Source organism: Platichthys flesus, chromosome 3 (genome assembly GCF_949316205.1).
Source record: "Platichthys flesus chromosome 3, fPlaFle2.1, whole genome shotgun sequence".
NCBI classification, from domain to species: domain Eukaryota; kingdom Metazoa; phylum Chordata; class Actinopteri; order Pleuronectiformes; family Pleuronectidae; genus Platichthys; species Platichthys flesus.
Genome location: NC_084947.1, coordinates 28,074,370 through 28,102,320, shown reverse-complemented (window position 1 = coordinate 28,102,320; position 27,951 = coordinate 28,074,370). Strand labels below are relative to the sequence as shown.

Here is a 27,951-nt window from a genome sequence, read left to right as displayed (position 1 = left end):
GGACCAAATCCATATTCGCCGCGCTGTGTATTCTGGGAACACGCACTAGTTTCAAGATGGCGGCGAGCAGGAGGCTGGCCAAGGTAAATCTCCCGATCCCGTTATTTTCCTGCTATTTGTAAAGTGGAATGAATCATTGGCGGCTGATGGACACATTCGTTCTTCGCATAAAATCATATAGGGTTATGTTTTGTGAAGAAACAGTTGGCATTAGGTTTAGTGGTAAACTTATTATAAACGAGAGGTCACTACTGTTCACCCAGCCGACCCAGTATTAACGTTAGGCAGCTAAGCACCGGCAAATTAGGCCAGTAAATCTAGGTTCAACCCTGCGGAGAATACAATCGAAATGGTGTATCGGGTGCTATCAACAACACCGGTTCATGAAGCTAGTGTTAAATTACCGACTGAGCGACTTTCTAATGTGTCAAACATCAGATCACCATCGAGTTTCAACCGCACAAGGCGTTTGCTAATCAGCTAACTCGCTAGCTTCAGATCTTAGCTGCGTTTCAGCTAGCTAGCCAGCGAACCTCAGCCTAACTCAGTCACCCGGCTTTGTCAGTTATCAGATCAAGGGTGCGCTCGAACAAAGTGTAAACCCACATTTTACACTTGCTACTTCTGCTAAAGAGGTGATGGCATATGATGTATGTGTTAAACGTATTCGGTTGCCTGTGTTAAATGTAAGATCGTGTGCCTCTCTTCCTGTTCATGCACCCTTTTATTTCAGAAAATGACCAATGTAGATTACATAGGTAGATTACATTAGTTTCACTTTGACAGATTATTTATTTAAATCACAATTTGCAGATTGTAGTCGCTCTTATGTGAAAGTGGAGGTAAAATATAACCACTGTTGACCCATAACAATGTGCTGACCATTAACTAGACCTATTCCGACAATTCTATTGTAGAAAATGTAGATGTCTTAATTCAGGATTTTGAAGAGCCACATTTCTTAATTTTTTCAAGACAATGGGGCAATTTTGTCTTAACATCAGTGTACAATTTGACTTTTCACACCATTTCAAATGCAGGCCAAAACTTTTGATAATTATCCATGCAAGATCATACACTTTGTGTGGTGTTGTGATCATTACAAATATGGTGCCAATTTTCAGTCAATAAGAGCAACAACTACTTTGAACTTGATGACACAATATTTAGCTTTCAAAACCATTAAAAGTACTGATCTTTGAAACACCACAACCATATTATCAGAATAAAATCCCACTGAAGAAATCCACACAATAAACTCAAACACAGATTTTTCACCAAGCATTGGAAAGCTTTTTAATGAGCGTTTTCTGTGTTTGTATTATAACTAGGGAGGGATATTATGTTTTTTAAAGGTCCCATCGTGTGCCCTGGCGCTGGGCTTATGTGAGCCGTTTTTTTTTAACATATATGTATTGGTTTACAACAGAACTTTACATCGTAAACGTTTACACGAAAAGTAACTTTTTTGTATTACAAGTTTCTTTTGAAATTAATTTGAATATGCACCTGAGCTCCACACTCTGCCTTTGCAAATTTGGACATATCTTTGGGTGCTCGGAGCGACCTGGAGTTGACACACACAGGCCTCGGATATCTACAATTTAAGATATCACCTCAGATCAAGATACCTTAAATTAACTTTTAACTGGTAAGAATCGTGTTGGATCTATCAGCTCTGACCCCCGGCGCTTGTGGGGTGGCCTGCGACACATCACTGGCTATAAAGGGAGAAGTAGCAGTGATGATCAGCATGCTGCCTCCCTACCTGATGACCTCAACACCTTCTACGCACTGTTTGAGGCAGCCAACATCCTTCCATCCGCGAGACTGGCTGAGGACCGAGACGATGACTGCACTCTGTCCTTGAACGTGGCTGACGTGAGGCGAGAGCTTCAAAGAGTGAAGCCTCGAAAGTCATCTGGGCCCGATGGAGTTCCAGGCCGTGTCCTCAGGGGGTGCGCCGACCAGCTAGCGAAGGTCTTCACCTTCATATTCAACCTCTCTCTACAACTGTCAACAGTCCCCACCTGCTTCAAGCAGGCCACCATCATCCCCATACCTAAGAAATCAACCATCACCTGCTTAAACGACTACCGCCCTGTAGCACTGACCTCCACCATCATGAAGTGCTTCGAGCGGCTGTTCAAAACCCACATATGCTCCACCCTTCCTGACACCCTTGACCCCTTCCAGTTTGCATACCGCCCCAACCGATCGACGGACGATGCCATCGCCCTGACAACACACACCACCCTCTCCCACCTGGAAAAGGCCAACACATATGTGAGGATGCTGTTCGTGGACTACAGCTCCGCGTTCAACACAATTGTGCCTGCCAAACTCGTCCCCAAGCTCAGGAGCCTGGGTCTTAAAACCCCCCTGTGTAACTGGATCTTGGATTCGGTAACAACACCTCCTCCTCACTGACCCTGAGCACAGGGGCCCCTCAGGGCTGCGTGCTCAGTCCCCTTCTGTACTCCCTGTACACACAGGACTGTGTGGCAACACACGGTTCAAACATCATCCTTAAGTTTGCAGACGACACCACCATCCTGGGTCTCATCTGCTACAACGACGAGACCGCCTACAGAGATGAGGTCAGAGGCTTGGAGACATGGTGCCAAGAGAACAACCTGTTGCAAACTCAACGTTTGCAAGACCAAGGAGATGATCGTGGACTTCAGGAAGCTGCAGAGGGGGGGTCACGGCCCGTTACACATTGATGGAGCTGTAGTGGAGAGAGTCTCCGAATTCAAGTTCCTCGGTGTGTTCATCACGGATGACCTGACCTGGTCCAAACACTTCCTGAGGAGACTCAAGAAGTTTGGCATGGCTGCAAAAACATTAACAAACTTCTACAGGTGCACCATTGAGAGCATCCTCTCAAGCTGCACTACTGCCTGGTTTGGTAGCAGCTCCGCTGCTGATCGAAAGGCCCTGCAGAGGGTGGTGAAGACAGCAGAGCGCATCATCGGCTGCCAGCTCCTTTCTGTGAAACTCATCTACAACACAAGATGTCATCCAGGCTGTGGACTTCTCACATTGTTGCCGTCTGGCAGACATTACCGGAGCATCCGAGCACGGACTACCAGACTCACAAACAGCTTCTACCCCCAGGCCATCAGGCTTCTGATCAATCAACATTGAACCCCTTAACAGTCACCATGTACATTCTGCTCCCACACTCATACAAATACACTTACTCCACAAATATTAATTTTATTTAATATTCCCCACTTCTTCACCCTGTAAACTGCTGGTTCATTTGGACTTTTATCTGCCTTTGTAATACCTATATTCATATTATTTAATTTAATTTAATATTACCCACTCCTTCACCCTGTAAACTTCATTTGACTTTGACTTGACTATGTTATATTTATACATATATTCATATTCATTTAATTTAATATTCCATTCACCCTGTAAACTACTGCTTCACTCGACTACATTATATGTTACGATGTGATGTTATGTTATGTTAGATAGCACCCACTTCTTCACCCTGAAAACTGTTGCTTCATTTGAATTTATTTGACTGTTATATGTTATACATATATTCATATTACTTAATTTAATATTCACTTGACTGTGTTATATGTTACAATGTTATGTTATATGTTATGTTACATAGTATGTTATTTTTTTGTAATTTTGTAAAGTCGCCTACTGCGTAGATGTTTGCCTGCCATGTCATAAGAATTTCACTGCTCCGATGACGCTGTCATTGGTGCATGTGACAATAAACTTTGATTTGATTTTTTTGATTTGAAACTTGAATTATAATCAATCAATCAAATTTTATTTGTATAGCCCATATTCACAAATTACAATTCATCTCATAGGGCTTTAACTGGGTGTGACATACTCTGTCCTTAACCCTCAGCAAGAGTAAGGAAAAACTACAAAAAACCCTTTTAACAGGGTAAAAATATGTAGAAACCTCAGAGAGAGCCACATGTGAGGGATCCCTCTCCCAGGACGGACAGAAGTGCAATAGATGCCACGTGCAGGAGAACATCATCAATAATCAAAGTCTCTAGCAGCATTGATGAAGCACAGTCCATGCTCAGCAACCATCTAGACCACGATCCACCATCCAGACCAGACGCCACTCCAGTCCTCAGTCACCGTCCACCGCGGCCCACCAGGAGGTCCCATCACAAGCCACCACCGCGGTCCTGGTCCACCGCCCGTGCCCAATGCCAACGCGACACAGGGTCCGCCACCAGCACCACGATCAGCCCACATGACTCAGAATCCGCCACACTGGATCCAACACCGCGACCCCCGGTGCGCGATCCACAAACCGTAATCCATGGTGCGGCCACAGAGGCCCTGGATCTGCGGGTGATAAAGCAAAGGGATTCCGGGGAAGGGGGATAGGGATGGAGAAGAGGAAGGAGAAGCTGGAAAGAGAAGCTCCGTGTGTCATGTGTCATAAAATAGAACAAGTAACTTTCTGGCGCACTAATTAGCTCTAACTATAAGCTTTATCAAAAAGGAAGGTTTTGAGCCTACTTTTAAACGAACAGATGGTGACTGCCTCCCGAACTGAAAGTGGTAGATTATTCCACAGCCGAGGGGCTTGATGGCTAAAAGCTCTGGCTCCTACTCTACTTTTAGAGAATTTAGGGACGACAAGTAGGCTTGAATTCTGGGAGCGGAGTGCTCTAGTGGGTTTATAAGGTATTAACAGCTCTTTAAGGTATAAAGGCGCTATATTATTAAGGGCCTTGAAGGTGAGGAGGAGAATTTTAAATTCTATTCTAGATTTAACTGGAAGCCAGTGTAGCGATGCTAATATTGGAGAAATGTGCTCTCTTCTCTTTGTTCTCGTCAGGACACGTGCTGCGGCATTTTGGACAAGCTGTAGAGTCTTTAATGACTTCCTGCTGGAGCCTGATAATAATGAATTACAATAGTCCAGTCTCGATGTAACAAAGGCGTGGACTAGTTTTTCTGCATCTTTTTGTGAAAGGACATGTCTAATTTTTGAAATATTACGCAAGTGGAAAAAAGCAGTCCTAGAAATTTGTTTTAAGTGACTATTAAAGGATAAATCAGGATCGAAGATCACTCCCAAGTTCCTGACTGTTTCATTGGAAGCAAGGGCAATGTCGTCTAGCGCAGCTATATCATTAGATAATGCATCTCTAAGGTGTTTGGGGCCAAGTATTATAACCTCGGTTTTGTCTGAGTTTAATAAGAGAAAATTGCGGGTCATCCAGGTTTTTATGTCCTTGAGACATGTTCGAAGTTTAGTTAATTGATTACTTTGTTCAGGTTTTATTGACAAATATAACTGGGTGTCATCTGCATAGCAGTGGAAATTTATCGAGTGTGTCCTGATAATGTTTCCTAGTGGAAGCATATATAATGAGAATAAAATTGGGCCGAGCACAGAGCCCTGTGGAACACCATGATTAACTTTGGTGCGCACAGATGACTCATCATTAATTTGCACAAATTGGGAGCGATCAGAAAAATACGATTTAAACCAGTTAAGGGCGGTTCCATTAATGTTAATTCACTGTTTTAGTCTTTGTAATAAAATTTGATGGTCAATTGTGTCGAATGCTGCACTGAGATCTAACAGAACGAGGACAGACACAAGTCCCTGATCTGAGGCTATTAAAAGGTCATTAGTGACTTTTGCCAAGGCTGTCTCTGTACTGTGATTGGCTCTAAACCCCGATTGAAAGTCTTCATATATATTATTTTCCTGGAGAAACTCACACAGCTGATTGGCTACCACTTTTTCTAAGATTTTAGAAATGAAGGGGAGGTTAGATATTGGTCTGTAATTGGCTAAAACCTCTGGGTCTAGGGTGGGTTTTTTGAGTAGGGGTTTGATGACAGCTATTTTAAAAGACTGTGGTACATAACCTGATGATAATGACAGATTGACAATGTTAAGTAACGAACTATCAATTAGGGGGAGAATTTCTTTAAGTAATTTTGTAGGAATGGGATCTAAGATACAGGTTGTTGGTTTAGAACCTGAGATTAATTTGGTAAACTGATCACGGGTGATCAGAGAGAAGCTGTCTAAGTAATGGGTAGGATTCTCAGCCGTTTCTGAGATCTCTGTTGTTGGGAGGGTATTAGTACCAATTGAGGGCAGGAGATGGTTGATTTTATTTCTAATAGTTTGAATTTTATCATTAAAAAAGGTCATAAAGATATTGCTATTTAGGGATCGAGGAATACTGGGTTCGGTGGAGGTGTGACTCTGTCAGCCTGGCTACAGTGCTGAAGAGAAACCTGGGGTTGTTTTTATTCTCTTCTATTAGTTTTGAATAGTAGGCGGCTCTTGCTTTGTGGAGAGCCTTTTTATATTCTTTAACACTATTCTTCCAGTCTATGAGGTTTTCAACATTGTTGCTGGAGCGCCACTTCCTTTCTAGTTTTCTTGATAATTGTTTTAACTCATTTGTCTGGGAATTATACCACGGAGCTAATTTACTATGTTTGACATTTTTCTTTTTTAGAGGCGCTATTGAGTCTAATGTTAATCGTAATGAGTCTGCAGAGCTATCGACGAGGTGGTCGATCTCAATGGAGCTCAGGGTTTTAAAGAATTTGTTGTTTATATCTACTGCTAATACGGGTTTAAATGTAATTGGGATTATTTCCTTAAATTTAGCTACAGCACTATCAGGTAGACATCTAGAAAATGAATTTTTTATTAGTGGCATATATTCAGTTATTGAAAAATCAAAGGTTATTTAATGATGGTCTGATAGAACTGGATTGCGCGGAAGTACTGTTAAATTTTCAATTGCGACACCGTACGATAATACAAGGTCAAGTGTGTGGTTACCACAATGAGTAGGTTTGTGCACACACTGACTGAAACCAATAGAGTCTAGTATTGAAATAAATTCTACGCTAAGGCAATCTTTATTATTATCAACATGAATATTAAAGTCACCAACAATAATAATTTTATCGGTCTTTAGGACTAAGTTTGATAAAAACTTAGGGAATTCCTTTAAAAATTCAGTATAAGCCCTGGGAGCACGGTAAACTACGGCAAATATGATTGGCTGTTGGTGGTTCCTGGATTGGCGTGGAAGACTAAGAACCAGACATTAAATGACTTGTAGCTGAGTTTAGGTTTAGGATTAATTGATAGACTGGAGTTAAAAATAGCAGCAACTCCACCTCCTCGCCCAATTTCTCTAGGAACCTGTGAATTGATATGACTGGGGGGAGTAGATTCATTTAGACTGACATAATCATCAGGATGCAGCCACGTCTCAGTGAGGGACAATAAATCTATGTTGTAATCAGAGACTATTTCATTAACTAAAAGAGCCTTTTTTTCCAGTGATCTAATGTTTAAAAGACCACATTTAAAAGTCTGGGTTTCCTGTATTGTTTCAGAGGTTGTTTTAATTTGTATTACATTTTTGTGTGGAGTTCTCGCTCTATTATTGTTTAATTTCAATAATTTAATCGGACGGTGAACAGACACAATCTCTATGGGGTTTTGTGACTGATCCAGAGGGAGCGCAGAGAAGTGTTTAGCACTGCAGCTCTGCTTCCTGGTCCCAACTATGGGTTGTCATGTTATAGACTTAGTAATATTCCTAGATAAGAGAGCTGCTCCATCCCAAGTGGGATGAACGCCGTCTCTCCTAACAAGACCAGGTTTTCTCAAAAAAGTTAGCCAATTATCTATAAAGCCCACGCCGTTTTCAGAATTATAACTTGTCAGAATGAAATTATAGATATCTGAAACTGAAATTAAAGACAGTAGTACCTCAGCTGAATTTATTATAAACCCTATCCACTAGAATAGCAAAAGTAGTTTCAATAAAGTTAAAGTTAAAGTAGCTTTATTGTCAATTTCTTAACATGTTCAGAACACACAAGGAATCGATACAGCATTTCCCACTCTCCCACAGTGAGACATTTAAAGTGCACAGGCACAACAGATAACACAAGACATTTCCTAATACTAAGTAAACATACAGAATTTTTTTCAAGTACAGCAGCGTAAGGTTCTCTAAAAGTGTAAACGTAGTGATTTAAGTGATAAAGTGCAAACAGTACAAGAGACAGTTTGTTGCAGAAGTAAACACACAGTATTTTTTGTACAGCAGCATAAGGTTCTCAAAGTGTAAACGTAGTGATTTAAGTGATAAAGTGCAGACAGTACTAGTTAGTGTTATTACAGATGCTGAAAAATTGAGTATCCTAATCAGAATTAAAGATATTGTTGGAATAGTCAGAAACTGATGTTAAAGATATCTTGCCTAAAAATGGGTTTTTCTATGTCTTTAGAGTTAACTGGATAAATAACACTGTTTTGTGTAACCTTAACCCTTTAAACGCTTACTCCAGAGTAGATAGCGGTGTCACGTGAGATACACAAGGCATGGCATAGGTTGATTTACTATCCCCACCTCAGGAGACGGTGCTACAATGAGTAATTGATTATGAAATAAGTTGCCAACTGTCTTTTGAATTGATTATACTGAAATACTTTCTATTTATTTACATATTCCACTATGCACAATACTCTGCACTTTTACTGCCTTTTTTTGCACTTCTGGTTAGATGCTAAACTGCATTTCGTTTTATATGTACTTGTACTATGCAATGACAATAAAGTTGAATCTAATCGAATAAATTGTTGCTTATAATTCAAAACTGGTTCTCTGTGTCATAGATCCTGTTCAGACCTCATCCTGAGTGTTTTTATCACAGGATGACAGTGCCATGTACAGGTGTAAATGGATTCAAATGCGTTAGGAGGTTGTCTGGGACACGTGGTCACATTCATTTAGCTGTTTAAATGCGACTGTCTCAAAATGCATCATAATGCGGCAAAACTGTTACCACTGCTGGTAGTAGCACATTAGGCCTGGTTGCCTTTAACTCTCTTGGAGCATCGTGCCAGATTGTCCTCCCTCCCCACTTTGTGTGCACTTTAAAAATAAACACCAACAATAATCATTAGTTATTAGGACCCATACAGTACTGGAAAATAATTATTTTTTGTTTTATTCACTGTAGAATTTAAGAGGCTCGCATTTAAACAAATAGAAAAAAGTTCACCTGCCACACACCAAACGAGATGCACTCTTATGTACACTCAGTTTGTGTCTGAAGAGCATCGGAGACATGCAGGCTGCAGTTCTTCCTGCTGATTATCGAACAATGCAGGCGGTGTTCCTTTTTACTTTGTTGTTGCAGAAAGACACCCCACTTATCCAGGAACACATGAATATAAGAGGTTATCAACAAAATGGCTTGTTGATTGGTGCTAGAAAAATGCAGCTCAATGCAGTGGTGCTTCCTAGCGGGTAGGCAGGCGGAGCCACCTTGATACAGTAAGAGCTATTATCAGTTTTATCCTGATTTTAAGGCTGAGGTGCAGGACAAAAGTCTGAAATGAATGAATGTTAAATCAAAGTGGAGAGCATCAATATAACTATAAATAGTATAAATAAATATAATATATATATCTTACTGCAGTCAGATGGAGGGGAGTGGTGTTGTATATACAGTGTGGAAGTGGGATCTTCACAAACTGAGGGTTGTCCACTTGTGATTGGATCACTCCTGATGAATGTCAATACTAGGTATGAACATGGCCTGTTATGGAGTGAAATGTAGAAATATTTCTGTATAGGTACTGAAAACATTTGTTTTTTCTGTCTGTCTTTTTGCATTCTTCTTCTAATATACAATGTTTGCTTCTTTTCTCAGGAACTTGAAGAGATTCGCAGGTCTGGAATGAAGAACTTCAGAAACATTCAAGTTGAGGAATCAAACCTATTGTCATGGCAAGGACTCATTGTTCCTGTAAGCAGCCATCCTTGTTTATTAGTCTGACATCTGAAGGCTCAAACATTCCTTTACTAACGTCCCTCTCTAATTTTCAGGACAACCCTCCGTATGACAAAGGTGCATTCAGGATCGAAATCATTTTCCCCACTGAGTACCCATTCAAGCCTCCCAAGATCACATTCAAGACAAAAATCTATCACCCCAACATTGATGAGAAGGGCCAGGTGTGCTTGCCTGTAATCAGTGCTGAGAACTGGAAGCCTGCCACCAAAACTGACCAAGGTAAGTGAGAGAGACTATTTCCATCACCTCAAAGGTCTTTGTTTCAACCTTGGTTGGTTGAATGCCGATTCTAACAAGTGACAACCGGAAAAGAAATACAAATAAAACAAGAATGCAAACATCTATTGATGAAAAAAGCAGTGTCATTCTCGTAGAAGTCACCAATGAAGATGTCAAGAGAGTTGGTGCTGGGAGCCGACGCCAGTTGCTGTAAACAAAACAATGCCCCTGCTTGCTGAGCCACTCCTCACATGAAATCTTGTGGAGGATTTATTGCTGTTTTGTCTGAGCTGAGAACCTCCCACATTTTTGTTTGTGTGAAAGGACACATCTGAAGAAAATCTGGACCCGATTCTCCAGAGTTTTTCCTGAGGTCATGTCTGAAAACGGATCATGAAAAATATTCCCACTGGTATCTGAAATTATAGGCTAAGCATACTACAAAAAAAGTTAACTTAATTGAAACATATTTTGAGTGTAACAGTGTCTTTTATTGTCGTGCACAGAGATAATATCTGCATCGTGTTTCACTGTCTCATTGGTAGATGAAACGAGGCAGACCCTTGCTAATCATGAATACCAAATATTCATGAATTTTCTGTATCCCTTAAAGCAGGGGTTCCCAAACTTCTCAGCCCGCGACCTCCAAAATAACGGTGCCCGAGACTGGTGACCCCCAGCGACCCTTAATGTGTTATATAATGTTGCGCACAGCCACGCACATGCACTATTAGGCCTATGCAAACAGGGGCATTAATACAACACAAAAGAACAAAAGCCTTACAGCCATGATGTTATTTTACAGCAATTTAAGAAATATAATATAACCAGAATACAGGTTACAAACCCTGTATAAACAGCAGGGCTGAGTGAGCATATATTGTAAGTATAAAAAAAGTGCGCAGGTGATGTGTGTGCAGCAGTCACCTTATTGCTGCCATGTGCAAAAACTTTAGGGTTATTTAGTTTAGCCTAAACATTACTTATATTTGATGACTAATGAGATAGGTGGGCAATATGCATGGAGAAGAGCAAGTCCATTCTCGGCTTTATTTTGGAGACGGCGACTCGGAGATCATTCTCCACGTTTAGCTGCGCTCTGTATTTATTCTTTATGTATGTCAGGGCTGAGAAAGTCTTTCCGAACAAGTACGCCAGACTTGTTAACCGCCCAGGGTCAGTGAGGTGGTCAGCGAGCTGGGATCCATGCTCCCATCATATGCGCACCTCGTCCCGCAGCTCATACAGGCGGCTCAGCACATTTCCCCGCAAGAGCAAGTCTGATATTTAGGGGACGTGATTTTATGTAGTTGACCATTTTTATCACAATGCCAAGAATGTTTAAGCTCTGGTTCAAGTGTTTTGCTTGCAAGACATTATCTGTGAATAATACAGTGTGTGGAATTTCCGTGCAGCGCCACTTGTAAGACTCTCGCTTTCAGTCCTACCTTTTTCCCCAACATCACTCCAGCCCTGTCCCTACACACACTAATACAGTTTTCCATAGATAGTCCCTCTTCTTTTAGTTTTGTAAAAATATCTTCACCTGTGCACGTCCACTCTGGAGCGTGAAGCAAAACATCATCACTTTTTCCATCAAAACTGTATCTGATGAAAACAAGCAGCTGGGCAGAGTTAAATATATCTGTGGATTCATCTAACTGTATAGCATATTTCCCTTTCTTCACTCTATCCACCAGCTGGCGCGTTATGTCCTCGGCCATGTCGGTGATGCACAGGGCAATAGTCCCGTTAGACAGTGGCAATTATTCCAGATCATGGGTTTACAATTAATCCTCATGCATGGCCAGATTTATAGCTAAAGCAGAGGGAGAGCGTGGCCTAGGGGATAGAGCGGGTGCTCTGCAACATGAAGGTCGCCGGTTCGAATCCCACTCTATCCCATCTGCATGCCTAAGTATCCTTGGCAAGATACTGAACCCCTAGATGGCCCCTCATAAAATGATGAGTGTTCTAAAAAAATGTAAGTCGCTTTGGATAAAGGCGTCAGCTAAATGACATGTAATGTAATGTAATGGTTTAAGTAAAGTTTCGCCGATTGTGTCTGGCTTTTTTGCCTGTGCAATTAAATATGCCACCCCTTATGATGCCCTTTGAGCTACGGCTTGGATTGTCTGTTTAGTAAGGACTTTTTTAAGGACTTTCTTTTGGCCTTGCAACTCTCGCTCGTTCCGCTAATCCGTGCGTAATAACCTCAAGGGTCAACAAAGAAAAAGGAAAAAAACTGATGGAAATGTTTTTATTGCATGGTTTTATTCTAATTTCAACTGTAGGCTATTTCATTTAGTGACTTTATTGTTGAAGGTTAATGTGTAGTTCCTCTGGTAAGCGGGTTGTTTGTGGGGACTATTTTGAAAGGGTTTTTTTAACGGAAGAGGGTTCTGTGAGAAGAGTTGTTGTGGAATGAAACGGATAATAAATGGGTGTGATATCCCGAGTTTATGACCCTATCTTGTGTCCTCTTTCGGCTGAGGCCTGATATAATACGAAAACAATTTTTGGGATGATTGGCATCTCGCGACCCCCCTTCTGTGTCTTGAGACCCCCACTTTTGAAACCCCTGCCTTAAAGGGATAGTTCACCAAGAAATCAAAATTCACACATTATCTACTCTACTCCATCTACTAAATGAAAATCACAACAGGTGCAATGGTGAGGCAAAAGAAAGACAACCTCCAAAAAGGTAATGGTTTTTTCATGTAGTGGCCTCTGACAATTGCTCTTTCCTGATCCTTTATGACTTTTCATTACTGACTCTTTTGAAGATTTTTGTTCTGCTAGTGTCCTTGTCTAGCCTGACATTGTCATACTCATAATTCTAGTCAGATATGAGTCAGCTCCATTGGGCTGTGATTATGGGGCGTGTTTCAACCGAGCCAGGAAAAAATAATTCTCTTCGCTCAATTGGATAGACCTACAACCGATCAGAGCAACGTAGTATGTGACGTATGTTAAGCGACGCATAGTTTTTGTCAACAGAACTCAAGCGAACTTATATCGACACCTTTTGTAACAGCCCCTCCCATTCCCCAAACATGACGCAGAGTTTTTCTACTGATGTCACACGGCTCTTTATTGTTCACTTCATCGTAGCCGTAAATGCACCGTAAAACTGGAATGACATTAAGACACGATATTTTAATCCATAAAACCAAACACAAACATTAAAATACAATAAACAAACAAATCACCACAAGACAAGTGTGATGTGTTAACGTGACATAGCGACTCCCGTTCCGCACTACCTGCAGCAAATTAAATGGGACCAGCTTCTTTACCTTGTTCCGCTGGGGAAGGGTAGTTAAACTATAGTCGTAGTTCCTGCTCCTTGCCTTATGCCGGGGCTATACAGCAGGTGTCTTATTGCACTGGTTCGCAAGCGAGGGAACTGGTGCGTCTATTTAAATGGTTCGCTCCTTAAACTGCAGGTATTTATGCGAGGGGAGTCGCAACGTGTAAAACTAAATAAGCCCAACCCCAAATAACAGAATAAAACAGTATGTATAAAGTGGCAGGTGTAGCAATCAGTTACACCTATGATACTATATTTACAACATTTGATTCATATCACGACATTGTGGGCTATTTACTAAGTCAGACAGTCAAGACCAGTGTTGGTCAAGTTACTTCTAAAAAGTAATTAGTTACAGTTAAAAACTCAGTTACCACATTGTTAGAGTAATTAGTTGCTCAGCAAAGTAACTGTGGCGTTATTTTTCATGTTTTATAACGCTGTTACGTTCTGTAACATCTTTAACGTCAAAGATTATATTAACTGATTGAAGAACAAAAACACTATACCTCGCTCACCTGCAGGCATTTTTGTTTGGGGATTATATTATGGATCTGGGGGGGAAATATTGATGTGTTGAATGTGTGTAAATAGCGTGTTTATGTTTACGGGGCCGCCATGGTTTGCGGGCTCGAGCACAGGGATATGTGGGATTGATGTGGGTTTTGTTTAAATACACTTATAATACGCAACCTTTTTGTGTCGAATTCGTTTATATTTATATTTATTTAATTAGGGGTTAGACCGATAACAAGGTCATCGGTCCAACCAGGGATCTTTCGTTTATAATAACTTGGTCGGGCAGCGCGCAAGGTACACAGCGGGTCGAGTCCGCCCGTGTCCTTAAAATTAAAAGCGTAGAGCATTTCCCCTGGGGTTTGAACAGGGTGATTTGTTACAACCGCACGCTTCATTCAACCAAATTGTAGTAACGCGCCACTTTACATTATCAATAACAATAACGGCGTTGTAACGATGACAAAAGTAATTAATTAGATTACTCCGTTACTGAAAAAGAACTCCGTTAGTAACGCCGTTATACTTAAACGCCGTTACTCCCAACACTGGTCAAGACTTTCTCTTACCATTTGTAAGTTAGATGAACTTCATCCACAATGATACCTTTTACGTTGGCTTGAAAAAACATCGGAGCCTAGCATGTCCGTCCACTTCTTGTTCAGCAGCCAGGATTCCGGGCTTCCGAAAAGGAGCTGGCAACGACCGCTGGTGATGTCCACCTCGTCGAGCACGCCGAGTTGCATCGCCGTGATGCCCATTTAGGTCGCCTGTTTCACTTGGTCCTCCATTAGTGCGACCAAAGGAGAAACCACAATGACCACTTGGTTTTCATTGTGTCCCATCTTCTTCTTCAGCTGATAAATTTAACTTTTTTAAAACATCTTTTCGATCTACAAAGGCCTTGATCGCTTTATTCTGTTCCTCTTTAAAAATGAATGCGCTGTCGATGTCTTCTAAAACAGACTCAATGGCAGCATCTACACATCTCAGCTCTCCAACGGCAGGCATGTTTGTTGAAAACGAATTCAATCCAAGCGCTCTTTAGTGACGTGGTTGATTACGCTACTGTTGATCATCTGTCCATCTTCATATAAAACCCGCCCTGACAATTTGATTGGTCCGAACAGCTTCTGTTCAGGCATAGTTTCTCTCCAACGGAGCAATGCAAGACCGAACTTCCCGACCTCAAATGTTGTGGACGGGGCTAAGTTCGTCTGGCATCCAGGCTAGTCCTTGTCACTAGGGCTGGGCGATATGGCCCTTTTGATGCAAACATTTCCCCAGTATGATATTGGTGCATCTGACGCTGCCAAGTACCATCCCAGGCTGTCCAGGACTCACTGATGTTCTGATGCAGATCTGGGAAGAGATCCCCCAGGACACCATTCGCAGACTTATCAGGAGCATGCTCAGAGGTTGTTGGGAGTGCATACATGCACGTATGAGTTGCCGTGATGACATTCATGCAAGTTGGAGTAATTTATTTTTACTTGGATTTTCTGTTTGAATCCAGCCCTCAATGGGTTGATGATTTTGCTTTCCATAGACCGTTATGGCGTCATTTTGTTCTCAACACTCAGCAGTATATATTTTTCACTGTCAGTTAATTTTTTATTTGTTTTAACCAACAGCAGTCCTGATCCTAACAAACATTCATTTATTTTCAGAATTTGAGTTTGCCTATGTGAAATATATACTATACTTCCAAAACCTTTCTTTGAAATCCAATTTTTTACTAAAGGGTCAGTGTGTAGAATTGATATCTCTACAAATCTGGGATAAAATCTGCATATATAAGTTAAATTAACTGTAGTAAGTGTTTTTGTTTCTTTAGTATGGGCCTTACTCATTACCACGGGTCCTCCTCCCACGACACATCGCCGTATTACTACAGACACCCGGAGCAGACACACTTGTTGGAGGTGGGGTCTCGCGCAGAGGTGTGGAAATATCTGTTCTTCGATGCATCGCGATGCAGACGTGGACGACTCTGCACCAATGCAGAGACAGAACATAATCCATTAATGTTTGCCGTTAGTTCATTGTTTTAGCGACCTGACTTGCACTCACTTTAAAAAGTATACACCATCACTGATTACACAGGGTATCCGCGGGGTCTTAAAAAGTATTAAAAGTTGAAATTTCAATTTAGGGAAAATCAAGACCCTTAAAAAGTATTAAAAAGTCTTGAATCTTTTTCAATTCAAGACTCTTTAGATGTGTAGCCGATGGTTTTTTCCTCTTACACAAGGAGTCAGCAACCCGCGGCGCTTCAGCCCCTCTGCAGTGGCTCCCTGTGCATGTTGCACATTTTTTGATGAACGTGAGTGAACACGTTCACGTAATTTTTTTAAATTGTCATCTTATCAAGCGGCCATGAAATACCAGGAGCAGGCGAATGTGTGTGCAGGGTTCCCACGGTACCTGGAAACCATGGAAAACATGGAATTTATTTTTTCATTTTCCAGGTTTGGAAAAGTCATGGAAACTGAGCAAAAGTGAACACTTACATGGAAATTGAAACAGCTATCCTGGAAAATTGTATTGGATGATGTGTAAAATAGTAATAAAATGAAACTATTGAGCTCAGAATTAAGATGAGTTTATAAGAACCCTTTACATGTGAACAGCTCTTACTGTAGATAGAAATGGATGATCCCATGTTGTAGAACATGCTCTTGGCATCCTATCTGGTTTATTGGATGTTGGAATTTGATGAGGCAACCTAGTGATATGGACTTTAAAAGTATAGTTTCGGATTGGTGGACTTCGGGAATAATAACCGAGAAACATTACTCGCGATCTCAATAGAAGGGTCAAATACATGCATTTCCCAGCCAACACGGGAGCCTTGACATCTACAGTGAAACTTCTTATGCTATTTTATCCTCAAATGTAAGAAGCTGTGTTTCAACTGTGTGATAAACCTGGGTTTATCAACGTTAGTTAGTAACCTGTGCAATCTTGCTAGCTAGCTAGCTGCAACTTGATAGCTTCAGCTTACACTAGAATTGTTGAGGTAATTTTTACCTTGCTTTTAAAATACTAGAACTATGTTCGATCCCCATATGTATTTCACTCATTGACTTTTTCTAAAACCGTGTTATTCACCACATTTAGGGGAGTTTGTTTTGAATTTGGATTCATTAATGATGGTTAGCAAGCACATGCAGTGCAATCTTGCTAGCCAACATTCAGCTTGCTAACTAAGTAGCTAGTGTTGGCTAGCTTACGTTGCTAGCTAACTACCAATACATTTTCACATTAGGCTGTGACATTACTTCTATACTAGTTGACATGACCAGTCTAGTCTTGATCAATTTTGTAACATTCATTCTTATATCTACTTTTAGCTTTTTTGTGATTTTTCGTTTCTTCTTTAAAAAAAATGATACTAAATAGGAACATTTGGGGTGAGACATTTTTGAGGTTGCTGTACTGAGGAACCACAGGGGAACCAGCCTTATGTTTTTCCTTTTAGGTTCATTAGTTTGATTTACAAAAGCTTTTACAGAGTAAGGGTAGGCATATTACCTCTTCTACGCAAGACTCATAACTCATAATAGTGAGTGACAATGACACGCTGTAGATTCAGGATGAGGAAGAGAAGAGGAAAGAAGATGAAAGAGGAGGATACAAGGGTAGAGGATGACAGAGGAAAAGGGAGAAGATTGGAGAGGAGTTGAGAAGAGTAGGAAGAGAAGACAGGAGCGAATACGAGAGGGGAGGTGTGGCGAGAAGAGGACAGGATGAGATAGGAGAGGAGTGGAAGAGAGAACAAATATCAATCCCAGTGCTCATGTGTCTCAAAGTTCCTGTTCAATAAATTGTTGTTCATCTACAGATTGTTGCATTATTTCCTGCATTGATATATCAATAAGACATAATCTCTAAGCATTTACAATGTAGACTTGACTGGCACATCTTTTAAATAAAGTTAGTGGTCAGGTGTCCTAGGAGGTTGTGTTTGTGAGGGGAGGGGGGCGCGGAAAGCTTCAGGGGCCTATAGATCATTACTTAATATGGTACCTGGAAAATCAGGAGGTAGCATGGAATTTCTTTTCAAGGGTAAGTGAGAACAGAAACACAGAGTTTCTCTGATCACAGCTGCTCAGAGATCGGCGCTGCAGCTTCTTGATCAGAGCAGAAGCTGCAGTTAGTTTGTACCGAGCTTCAGTTCATTTTTCCGCCTTCAGTCTGACCAGCTCTCACGTTTTGTTTTAATATTTAGTCAACTAAAATATGCGTCACATCCTATTACGTCTACGCCCCGGCACTCTTCCCTGCAGGTCGCTAATCTATAGTGTCCGACCCGGCCTCGGTAAACTAACCATGGATAAATCCCCAAAAAGAAAAGTCTGGGAGGAAAATAGAGTTAAATTCTGCATGGACAGTAGGGCTGCTCGATTATGGAAAAAAACAAAATCACGATTATTCAAGCGATTATTAATATGTGCCCTTATTCTGAAGTGTATGCTTTATTTTTTAATCACTTCCGGTTCCGGTAAACCCAGAGGACGGCTGAGTGTCTTATTCCTCCGTGAAACCAGGATATCGGTGCCAGGTTATTCAAACCCTAAATGATGGCAACCATAACACTCTATGGCCGACTGACCGGCGCGGAGAAATGCGGGTCCGGTCTGACCGGTCTGAACAGCCAGGCGGGAGTGCGCTTGAGAATAGCGGTGCGGTGCGTGGCCACTACATGTTCTGCTGCTGCCTTGCCTGCTTTTCCACTCGCGTTGTTTATTTCACCGCCGGTCACCACACACACAACTGGCCTCCTTCACTTTACAGCTGCTTGAGAGTTAGAGCCAGTCAGCTGGGGCGCTGAATGCTTTGGGGGAAGGACTGAATTGCGCATTCTTTTGAAAAAAATGCCAAATAATCGTTTCAACTCGATTATAGGAGTTTGGAGATCGTTTGACCCCATAATCGCAATCACGATAAAATTTCGATTGATCGAGCAGCCCTAGTGGACAGATTCATTTTCTTTCACTGCCAACGATGCTGGTTTACATGTATGCTTGGAATTGGCAAACAACAAAAAATGTAATGTTTAAATACATTTCCAGAGCAAGCACACAGCATCTGCTGAAAAGTACCAAGCTGGAGATGAGCAAAAAAAGCATAGTTCTGTATTTCATTTATTTCAAAGTAGGCCGAGACATGTATTTTATTCTCCTCCTCAAGAGAGTTTGGTGTTTACCTTTTTTTTAACAGGTAAAAATAGCAGTAAAATGTCAAAATTGATTGATTGTTTTTTTATTGATGTTCTATAATTTAATAAATGCAAAAAACTATAGTTTTTATATATATTGTATAACTTTATATAAACCGTTATTATTTCTGTTATAAAATATGTTTTGCGGCTCCAGACACATTTTATTTGCTAGCCAACGTCTGTCTCAGAGGGTGCTGCGGTCTGCAAAATATTTTTATTATTTAAAGTATTATAAAAGTACCTATTGCAGAGTTGATTGAACCATTTACTGCTCAGTGTGTCTGTGCAGTGTTTATCACACCACAAGTAGATTCTGACTGCCATATTCATTTCAATCTAGCCTCTTAATTTGTCTCTCAAAGTAGACCAGATTGATACATCTTTACTTTAAAATGTACTATATCCTCTTCCATGAGGGTCCAGGGTCCATCCACCACGATCTCTACAAATCCTGTTGGAAACACTGTGGTGTGAGTGAGTTATTGTTATAAATAAATTGTGCCTTTTGGCTTAGTAACTCAATTTATTCTTTGAGCTTTATTCCCTCCCGGCCTATCTTAATTCTGTTGTGTTGATTAATTTAATTTTGCAATCTCAAACTCAATTGTAGCACTGATTTAACCGGTTTCAGCTCCTAGTGGCGCTGGCAATCTCAGGATTGCTGCATATACCCTGTTACAAGTTATTCGGACACGTACAGGACCGACGTTAACTCTGATTTGTTGGATTCGTTGTAGAGTTCCTTAAACACACCGTGCGCACGCATTCTGCTGCTTCACACAACATGAGTCGTAACGTGAAACGGGCACAGTCAGGACATCAGGGTTAAAGTGAACGGAATGATCCGGAGACATGATGCGACACCATCGCTTAATAACTAAATGCATGTGGTTATCAGTTCATGTGTGAGGAGGCACAGAGACGAGCGCAGACACAAACACTCATGCAGACAGACGTTCTTCCGGCAAATTATGACATAACAGAGTCTTTAACTTCACTGTTAAAGAGGAAGCAACTTCCCGTTTACCAAGGATTATTAATATGATTTCATCAGGTTTTTATAAAAAATCAGTTCTAAGTGTGAGTAGTTAGAAAACAAATAATGACAGAGTCACTTTGTTGACCAGCGGAGTAATGAGCCTTAGTGCATTGGTGCTGATTTAAGATAAGAGACCATTATTGATCAACACACCGGGGTAATTCAGTTGTTACAGCAGCAGGTCCGTCAGAATAAGGTAGACAAGAGACTAAAAAGATAAAAGTCAATAGAATTCAAATAACTATAAATAATTTAATAATAAAATGCTAAGTATTTACATGATATACATCTTTTCACTGTAGTGGTTTGCATGGAATTGTATAAGTAAAGCGCAGTGGCACATGATGATTGTAAGAGCAAGTAAAGTGTTTTGTGCATAATAAAACATTTATCACCCAGCCCTAGTTGGTGTACACACTGCAGTGTTTCCCCCAGTAAATGTCTCAGTCAAGGTGGTAAGCAGGTGGCGGTGCTGTTGGCGCGGCGCGTAGCGGCGCGGCGAAAATTTTTGGGGGTATTTTGCTCAAAGATGCCAGTACGCATGAATGAAATAAACAACTGTTTATTTCAATATAAATAAACAACAGTAGGTACAAATGTTGTGGAAAACATGCACACACTACAAAATAGGGTTTAAGCCGGTTTTTAAGAAAAATCAAGCTGCCTCGGAAGATGACAGTTTGTGATGTCGGATTCCGTTCAAATTAACCGCCTATTCATTGTGGACTGCAAGAAAAAAAAAGTTTTCGCGCATGCGCACCTGATTCTGTATGATTTAACATGTACGCAAATAAGCATCATTCTTTGTGCCTTTTTTACGTAAATGGTATGCCACATAAGCCTTTACGTTACATATCATTCATGGACCAATTAAAATCGAGATATTACTAGACATTTACGCAGCTTAAGGCCAATGTATGCTACTCCGAGTCCGTTGCGGACTGACGGACGGACGGAGCGGACGGACCCTTTTTGATTTATAGTTCTACGAGCCTTTTTGTTGTGAAAACAATTCACCGCCAGAACAGTAGATGGCGCAACTGAAGTCGAGCTTAGAGAAGCCTACCTCATGAGGTATATAGAAGAAGTCCACGCTGGTTTATTTACGTCCTCCCGGCTCCTCACACACAGTGAACGATGGCAGCTAACAGAAAAAGGATGTTGATGACGCAACAGTTTTTGCTGAATAAAGTGACACCCAGCGGGTCATAATGCTTATGTTATCGTGTCTTAACGCAGCGGTTCCCCGGTCTTGTTTCCAAACTGCGTTGCTAATTCAACAGCTGCAACAGCTTGAAGCTACACGGAGGCAGCTAGCTTCCCCCCAGCTTCCACACACAGTCAGCAGGGACACCCGATACTAACTACTACCGTTAGTTAGTATCGATCTAAAGTGTTTGCTTCTAACCTGACGGTGTTTGAGAAAGAGTGTCATGAGCCGTGGGATTAAAGTCAGCGGGTTTTTGCGCTGTTCCCACCGCAGTTAGCATGGTGGTTAGCCCGCTAGCCACGTTATGAAGGTTCGTTATAACAGTATGTGACCGTACACACGTGCCGTAAGTGCTCTAACCAGCCACCGTCAGCCGGACAACGCCGCTGGCTTAACACACTTGTCACATTAATTATAGAGTCGTAGTTGTGTTTTTGGTTTATTGTGATTTAGGGAATGGAACAGGAAGTTTCCATTCCGAAATGCTGGCGTTAGCGGACCAATCACAGCCAAGGGCTATCCGTGGGCTCTCCGCCATTTCGACGTGTAGTTAGAAAAAGGAGAGCTGCACGAAAAGCTCTCCGAGGAGCCGCGGAGAGGCACGGAGAGGGCGTTCCACGTTGGAGAAGGCGGTCCTATCTGTCCGTGTCCGTCAAAACGGAGAAGCATACATTGGCCTTTAGGCCAACGTCATTACGTTGGCTATGCTCATTCACGTCGCGTTACCCCCGCGGATTTAAGTCAACATTGCAGCTGCCGTGTCCGTGCCCGCAGATATTTCAGACTGGAGGAATTTTAACAAATTGGATTATAATTTAAAAAGGAACAGAATGAATAGCAAGAGAAAGGCCTGCGCCAGCCTTGGACGGTGTACAGCAGCAACAGGGACAAACAATGTTCGAGCATTTCAAACGGACAGGTAGCCTACATGAACAGAAGGATGCTAGCTAGCTGTGCTGTCAGTCAGACTGTCACTGGATTACTATCGTATTGCTTATTTCTACAGCCAGGGAGTCAGATTGGTGAGTCAGAAACTTTTTGGGGGTTTATTTAATAATAAAGTTGGATGAATTGATACCGAGTGCAATCCATTCTGCATTTTATATTCAATTGAGCAGTTGTGTTTTCATTGTTACTGACGGACAAACCTAAGCTCTGCAATGTGGATAAATGGTTACATTCTGATGCTGGACAGGTCCATGGGGCATATGCTACTGGTACTATATCTATTAAGAAAGTTTATGGAGTGGAGTTGCCATCAGTTATGCTGTAGTCCTACATAATGATGAATGCTGTCTTTTATTTTTAAGTTGAATAGAAGTAGTACCGGTAGTTTGAATCGGCGAAGGTTTGACTTGTTGCCTTACGTTTATTCTGCCCTCGGTGTGAGGGACAGGTCCGTTAAGTCGATGGATGCGATGTTTAATCATTTAGACCAAACTACAGTAGGCTACGGGCAAACCTGAAGTCACCGTCGTGACATTTCATATACGTCCCGTCTGTGTGTGTGAGTGAGTGAGAGAGAAAGAAAGAAAGAAAGAAAGGGAGGAACTTATTTGAAATCGGCCGTGCGTGCCTGTTTGTTGTTTATTGTTTTTGATTTAACAATATATAGGTTTAGAGAAATCTGGCTTTCAGAACTCAGTGCCTACCCACTCACTGACCTCACCGCACGTCACTAGCGGTAGATTGACAGGTGACTATGATAGACTATGCAACAATATATTCAACCACCAGATGTCGCCGTCTCAATTACACTCAAAAAACTTTATTGGCACGACTAATGTTGTAAACAGTATTACCTGAGTATTATCAATGCCATTTTTTTTTTTTTTTTCAACTTTTTTTTTTTCAATACATTGGTAGTCAAGGCGGGGCCCTAGTCTTGTTAAGGCGGCCGCCTTAACAAGATAGTGCTGGGGGAAACCCTGCACTGACTGAATCCAATGGAGACTATTATTGAAATGAATGCAACACTTAGGCTATCATTATTATTATTATATTCAAGTCACCGACAATAATAACTGTATTACTTAATAAGGAATACTTGTATATCTGATTTAAGGACTAAGCTTGATTTAAGAAAAAAGAAATCAAGCAATTCCATAAAAAAATTTGAATAAGCACGAGGAGCGTGGTACACTTCAATTACCATGATTGGCTGTTTCTTGGGTGTGTGTGGCAGAAGAAAAAAACACTTTCAGATGAGTTATAGTTTAGTCTAGGTATGGTTTGACCTTGTTAGTAGGGTCAGGGACAAGTTTACCGAAATGGAATATATAGTATAAGAAGACAACGACAAACGAAAGAAGTCGAAGAAAAACAACACACTTCATGCCTAGGAGGAAGCACTGTCGTGATGCCTAGTGCAAAAGATTAGAGTACAGTTGTGAATCTAAGGTTTGCTGATTTGCCTTTTGCCGTTAGTATGCTAATAATATCTACAGAAATCAGCAGCAGTGTATACTCTTTCTGGTTATGTAAGATATTGAAAATGAAAAATGATTGGTCATATACCTTCCACTGCATGTGTTCGCTGATGACGATTCTGCTTTCTCCGCTTGTTGTTGTATGTAGCCAGTTCAATGAACTGGTTTGGGGGTAAATGACGATAGTCTACATAGCCTCCCCCCTCTTTCTCTCTGTCTATCTGCTTGTATACTTGTAGCGGATGGGCAGAGGGGGTCATTTAATTATATGATTAGGAAAATTGGGGAAATTAAAACTCCAGGACAACAGAAGGGGAATACAAAGTATGGGATGTATATTTGATCATTTATATCATATAAAATATGTCATTAATATCGTTTGAAATCATTTCAGTGTTTTTCCTGGCGCGATACACTTGCGGCGAGCGCAAAAAATAGACTGTGGTATCGTTCGATGTTATTCACAACAGTTGATTGACATGTAGGTTTAGCTAATAGGAAGCCCCTATGCTGGTATGTTGTGGACCAATAGTAGAAGGCAATGAATGTTGGGGGCGGGGTCAGACACGGACGTGGGGACCCGTATAAAGATGTCAACATTAGTACAAAGTCTGTCTCAAGCACATTATTAAGCAAACTCGTCAGATTCAACGCCCTTGGCGGTGCATCGCAGCCCATGTGAACCGCACAAAGGTTTAACAAAGGGGTGGATAGGAGGCGCCTGGCTTTCCTTGGCGCTGCCCGGTGGAGTGCGGCGCTTCGAAAATGAAATGGTGAATTAGATTTTTTTGGAGGAAAATTAATCGTTTAGATTAACCGACTAAACGGTAAAATAGTTGACAGATGAAACGATAGAAAAATATTAATTAGTGGCAGCCCTATCCTGGATTCACCTCCTGATCTGAATCTGTACCAGAATTTAATTAGATTAAGATTAAGTTGCATTTATTAGTCCCAAACCCATGCACAGACATGAAAAGGCACACTCATGCAGGTAGGGAAATTTAATCTCTGCTTTTGACCCATCTGGTGCAGGACACACAGAGCAGTGAGCGACCATTTACGGCGCTGGGGGAGTAAGGTGCCTTGCTCAGGGGCACTAGACAAGGTAGGGAGACTCTTGGATTTTTGGGCAGATCAATCCAGGTTCGTCTTTTGTTGTCTCTCCGTGGAGTCGAACCAGAGTCGAACCAGAGACGAACCAGAGACCTTCTTTGCCCATAGTCCAAGTTTCTGCCACTAGACCACCGCCTCTCCACTACTAATGGAGTCTTTTATACCATACCAAATCCTTCCTGTTGTTCTCTAACAAAGTCTCTGATTTAATCCTTGAACAATGAGACTATTGATAATTACTTGCTCATATTGTTATTACCTCTGCTCAGGAGGTTATGTTTTCATCTGCGTGCATTTGTTTGTTTGATTCTTTTTCACCAAAAGTAGCTGGTATACGCAGGTTCTCATTTCATCTTGCCAAAGTGTTGAGTTCACCCTGGGTGTCTTGTTTACATTACTGCCAATTATAGCCAGAGCCAATTTAAACCTGTTGACTTTCCAAACCTCATAGCTTGTGAACACTCTGTCATTCTGCAGATAAATGGTGGTCCTCTGTTTTGAGGCCTTGACCTCAATGTGTGAGTGCACAACCAGGACAAAATCCTAGATAACTCTACCATTATATCATTATTCAAAGAACACCACTGCTTCATGTCGTTATAATGTAGTATACGTCTATGTCTATTGAGCAAGTATTTATTCTGATTTATATTGTAATAAAATCATTGAAGCCAATGTGAAAATTATTTAATTAACAGCTCTGTGTTACCCCTTTTCAACCAAGGCAGTTCCCGGGCTAATTCAGAGCCTAAGAGATGTGTCTGATGAAACAATATGTCTGCGCGTTGGTGTGAGAGGAGAGATTGAGTCTAAAGGTCTAAATACAAGATCAAATCAATGTTGCTATAAGGAAAGATTTAAATAATTGAAGAAAGGTTTTCGATTATTATGTTTTGATCAAGATGACGGCTCACTGACAGTGTGTTTGCTTCTGCATGTCAGTGCCCTTCGAAAAGGGGTATGTGAGTTAATGGGTATTTGTTTGTCAGTAATGAACGTTGTGACAAAGAGGTGTTTTTCAGGCATTTAAAAGCTTGTTACTGCTTTCTTTGCACATTTCACCGGTGCACTTCCTACAAGAACAGGCACCAGTCAGATAAAAATCCTGAAATGCATTGTTCATGTCTAATTTGTTTTGGGGCTGTGTCTTACAGTTATCCAGTCCCTCATTGCACTGGTGAACGACCCCCAGCCGGAGCATCCCCTGAGGGCAGACCTAGCAGAAGAATACTCAAAGGACCGTAAAAAATTCTTGAAGAACGCTGAAGAGTTTACAAAGAAACATGGTGAAAAGCGGCCAATGGACTGATCACCTGATGAGTGTGGAGCCCTCTTTCTCTCTCTTTCTTCCCCTCTTCTTTAATCTCCCTGCCGAAATACCTATCTCGCTCCCACCTCTCTGCTCTCCCCCACACCTCACATTCGCGCTCTTTCCTTACCCCTTCGCTCCCAAATCGCACCTCCCTGCAGCCCAGGAGCCGCCTAGCTAAAGCTAGACGGCGGCAGCCTATGCCGCCCTCCCAATCCAGGACTCTCTGTGGATCAGACAGCTTCCTCCTCCTCCTCTTCAGCCATAAACATCCAGACCATTTCTAACTTTCTACTCTTTTCTTAAAGTGAAAAATGGAAATAGAAATGCTAAGGGAACATGATGTTCAGATGAAATGTTAGATGGAAATACTCTGAGTAAAGTGATCATTTTCTGTAGGATTTTCCTCTAATCAAACAACTATTGTGTTAAATAAATTTCACATTTTTTCTGAGGTATTTTTTTTTTCTGAGCAGGTAAAGTGGTTTCTTTTAGCCTTCAATCAGTAATCTTAACTAAAAACAAACATGACTGAAAGAAGAGAGGCTGCAGCTTGGACTGGGAGCTATGTGCTGACTCACATGTTTCCTTTACATCACCTCCTTCTAGACTTGCACTGTACTCTGTGGAACAATCCATCTTGCATCTTCCAGCAGAAAAATACAATAACAAGCCATATATGAATTGAATTGTTATTGATAAAAAAGCTACAGAAGATAATTGAGTGTTAAAATAGAAAGAATTGGTTTGTAGGTATGATCAGGAGACCCTCAAATACAAGCTGAATGATACTATCTACACATTTTTTCAATATACTTTAATGATGTTTTGCAACCTAGATCGTTTGCACTCAGACCCTGCTGTTAAAACTGTTTTCTGCATCACAAATGGCCCCTGTGAATTTGTTTTACTAATTGTTATTTTCTTTCTCCAACTTAACTTGTTTTGATTGGCACTTGATACATTAAATCGGTGGAAATGTGGGAAGAACCTGTTGTTACTTGGAATATTCCATTCGTCTCCTTTCCTAGTATTTTTGGGCACCCCAGTATGATCATTTATTGCATCAGAATCGTTTACCACACAGACATATTCCAGCTGACAACCAGCTGCCTAGCTAGATGGATAGATACTTTAATGATCCAGATGGAAAGAGACGGGTGGACAGGAGCAGATGAGTAGAAGGTGGATGCACTGAGCTGGAATGGATCTCAACTCGTCCACAAAATCCTTAAAACAGGCTCCTTGAAAGCAGCTGGGCGAGGGCAGTCTGTCCAAGCATGTGTTCGGACAAGGGAAAGGATTGCGGTGGTCAAAAATCCACCAGTTGTTTGATGTGGTCCCAATATTGTTTCATAATAAAGATGGCTTAACCATTCGGTCTCACTCAAGTGGATGTTGCACCTGTTTGGCACAGACTTTATGGTTTCTGATGATTTGGACAGGAGCAGAACTGATATACCCATCAAGAGGCTTCACAAATGAATTAACAAGTTGATTATACACCAGAATGAGATATGATAGCGGTCACTTCATATTTGACTAACAATACATATTGTTACTCAATGCTCATACCTCTTCTCGGCTATCTAAATCAGGGTCCTATCTTTGCAGAAGCAAATCTTAACATCTGTTTCCTCCATCCAGCTTTGATCCTTTTCAATATGGTGTACCACCAGCGAAAGCCTCTTGCATTATAT

At 41.2% G+C, this 27,951-nt stretch overlaps 1 protein-coding gene across 1 annotated transcript; it reads left to right on the top strand.

Annotated features, from left to right (window-relative positions):
- The first annotated feature begins 6 nt into the window (after positions 1-6).
- ube2l3b (ubiquitin-conjugating enzyme E2L 3b) lies at positions 7-27,629 on the top strand. The gene is made up of 4 exons (XM_062384979.1): positions 7-83; positions 9,730-9,825; positions 9,906-10,092; positions 26,097-27,629. Exons 1-4 carry the CDS (start codon positions 57-59, stop codon positions 26,249-26,251), a joined length of 465 nt encoding a protein of 154 aa, XP_062240963.1. The 5' UTR covers positions 7-56; the 3' UTR covers positions 26,252-27,629.
- Positions 27,630-27,951: the final 322 nt, after the last annotated feature.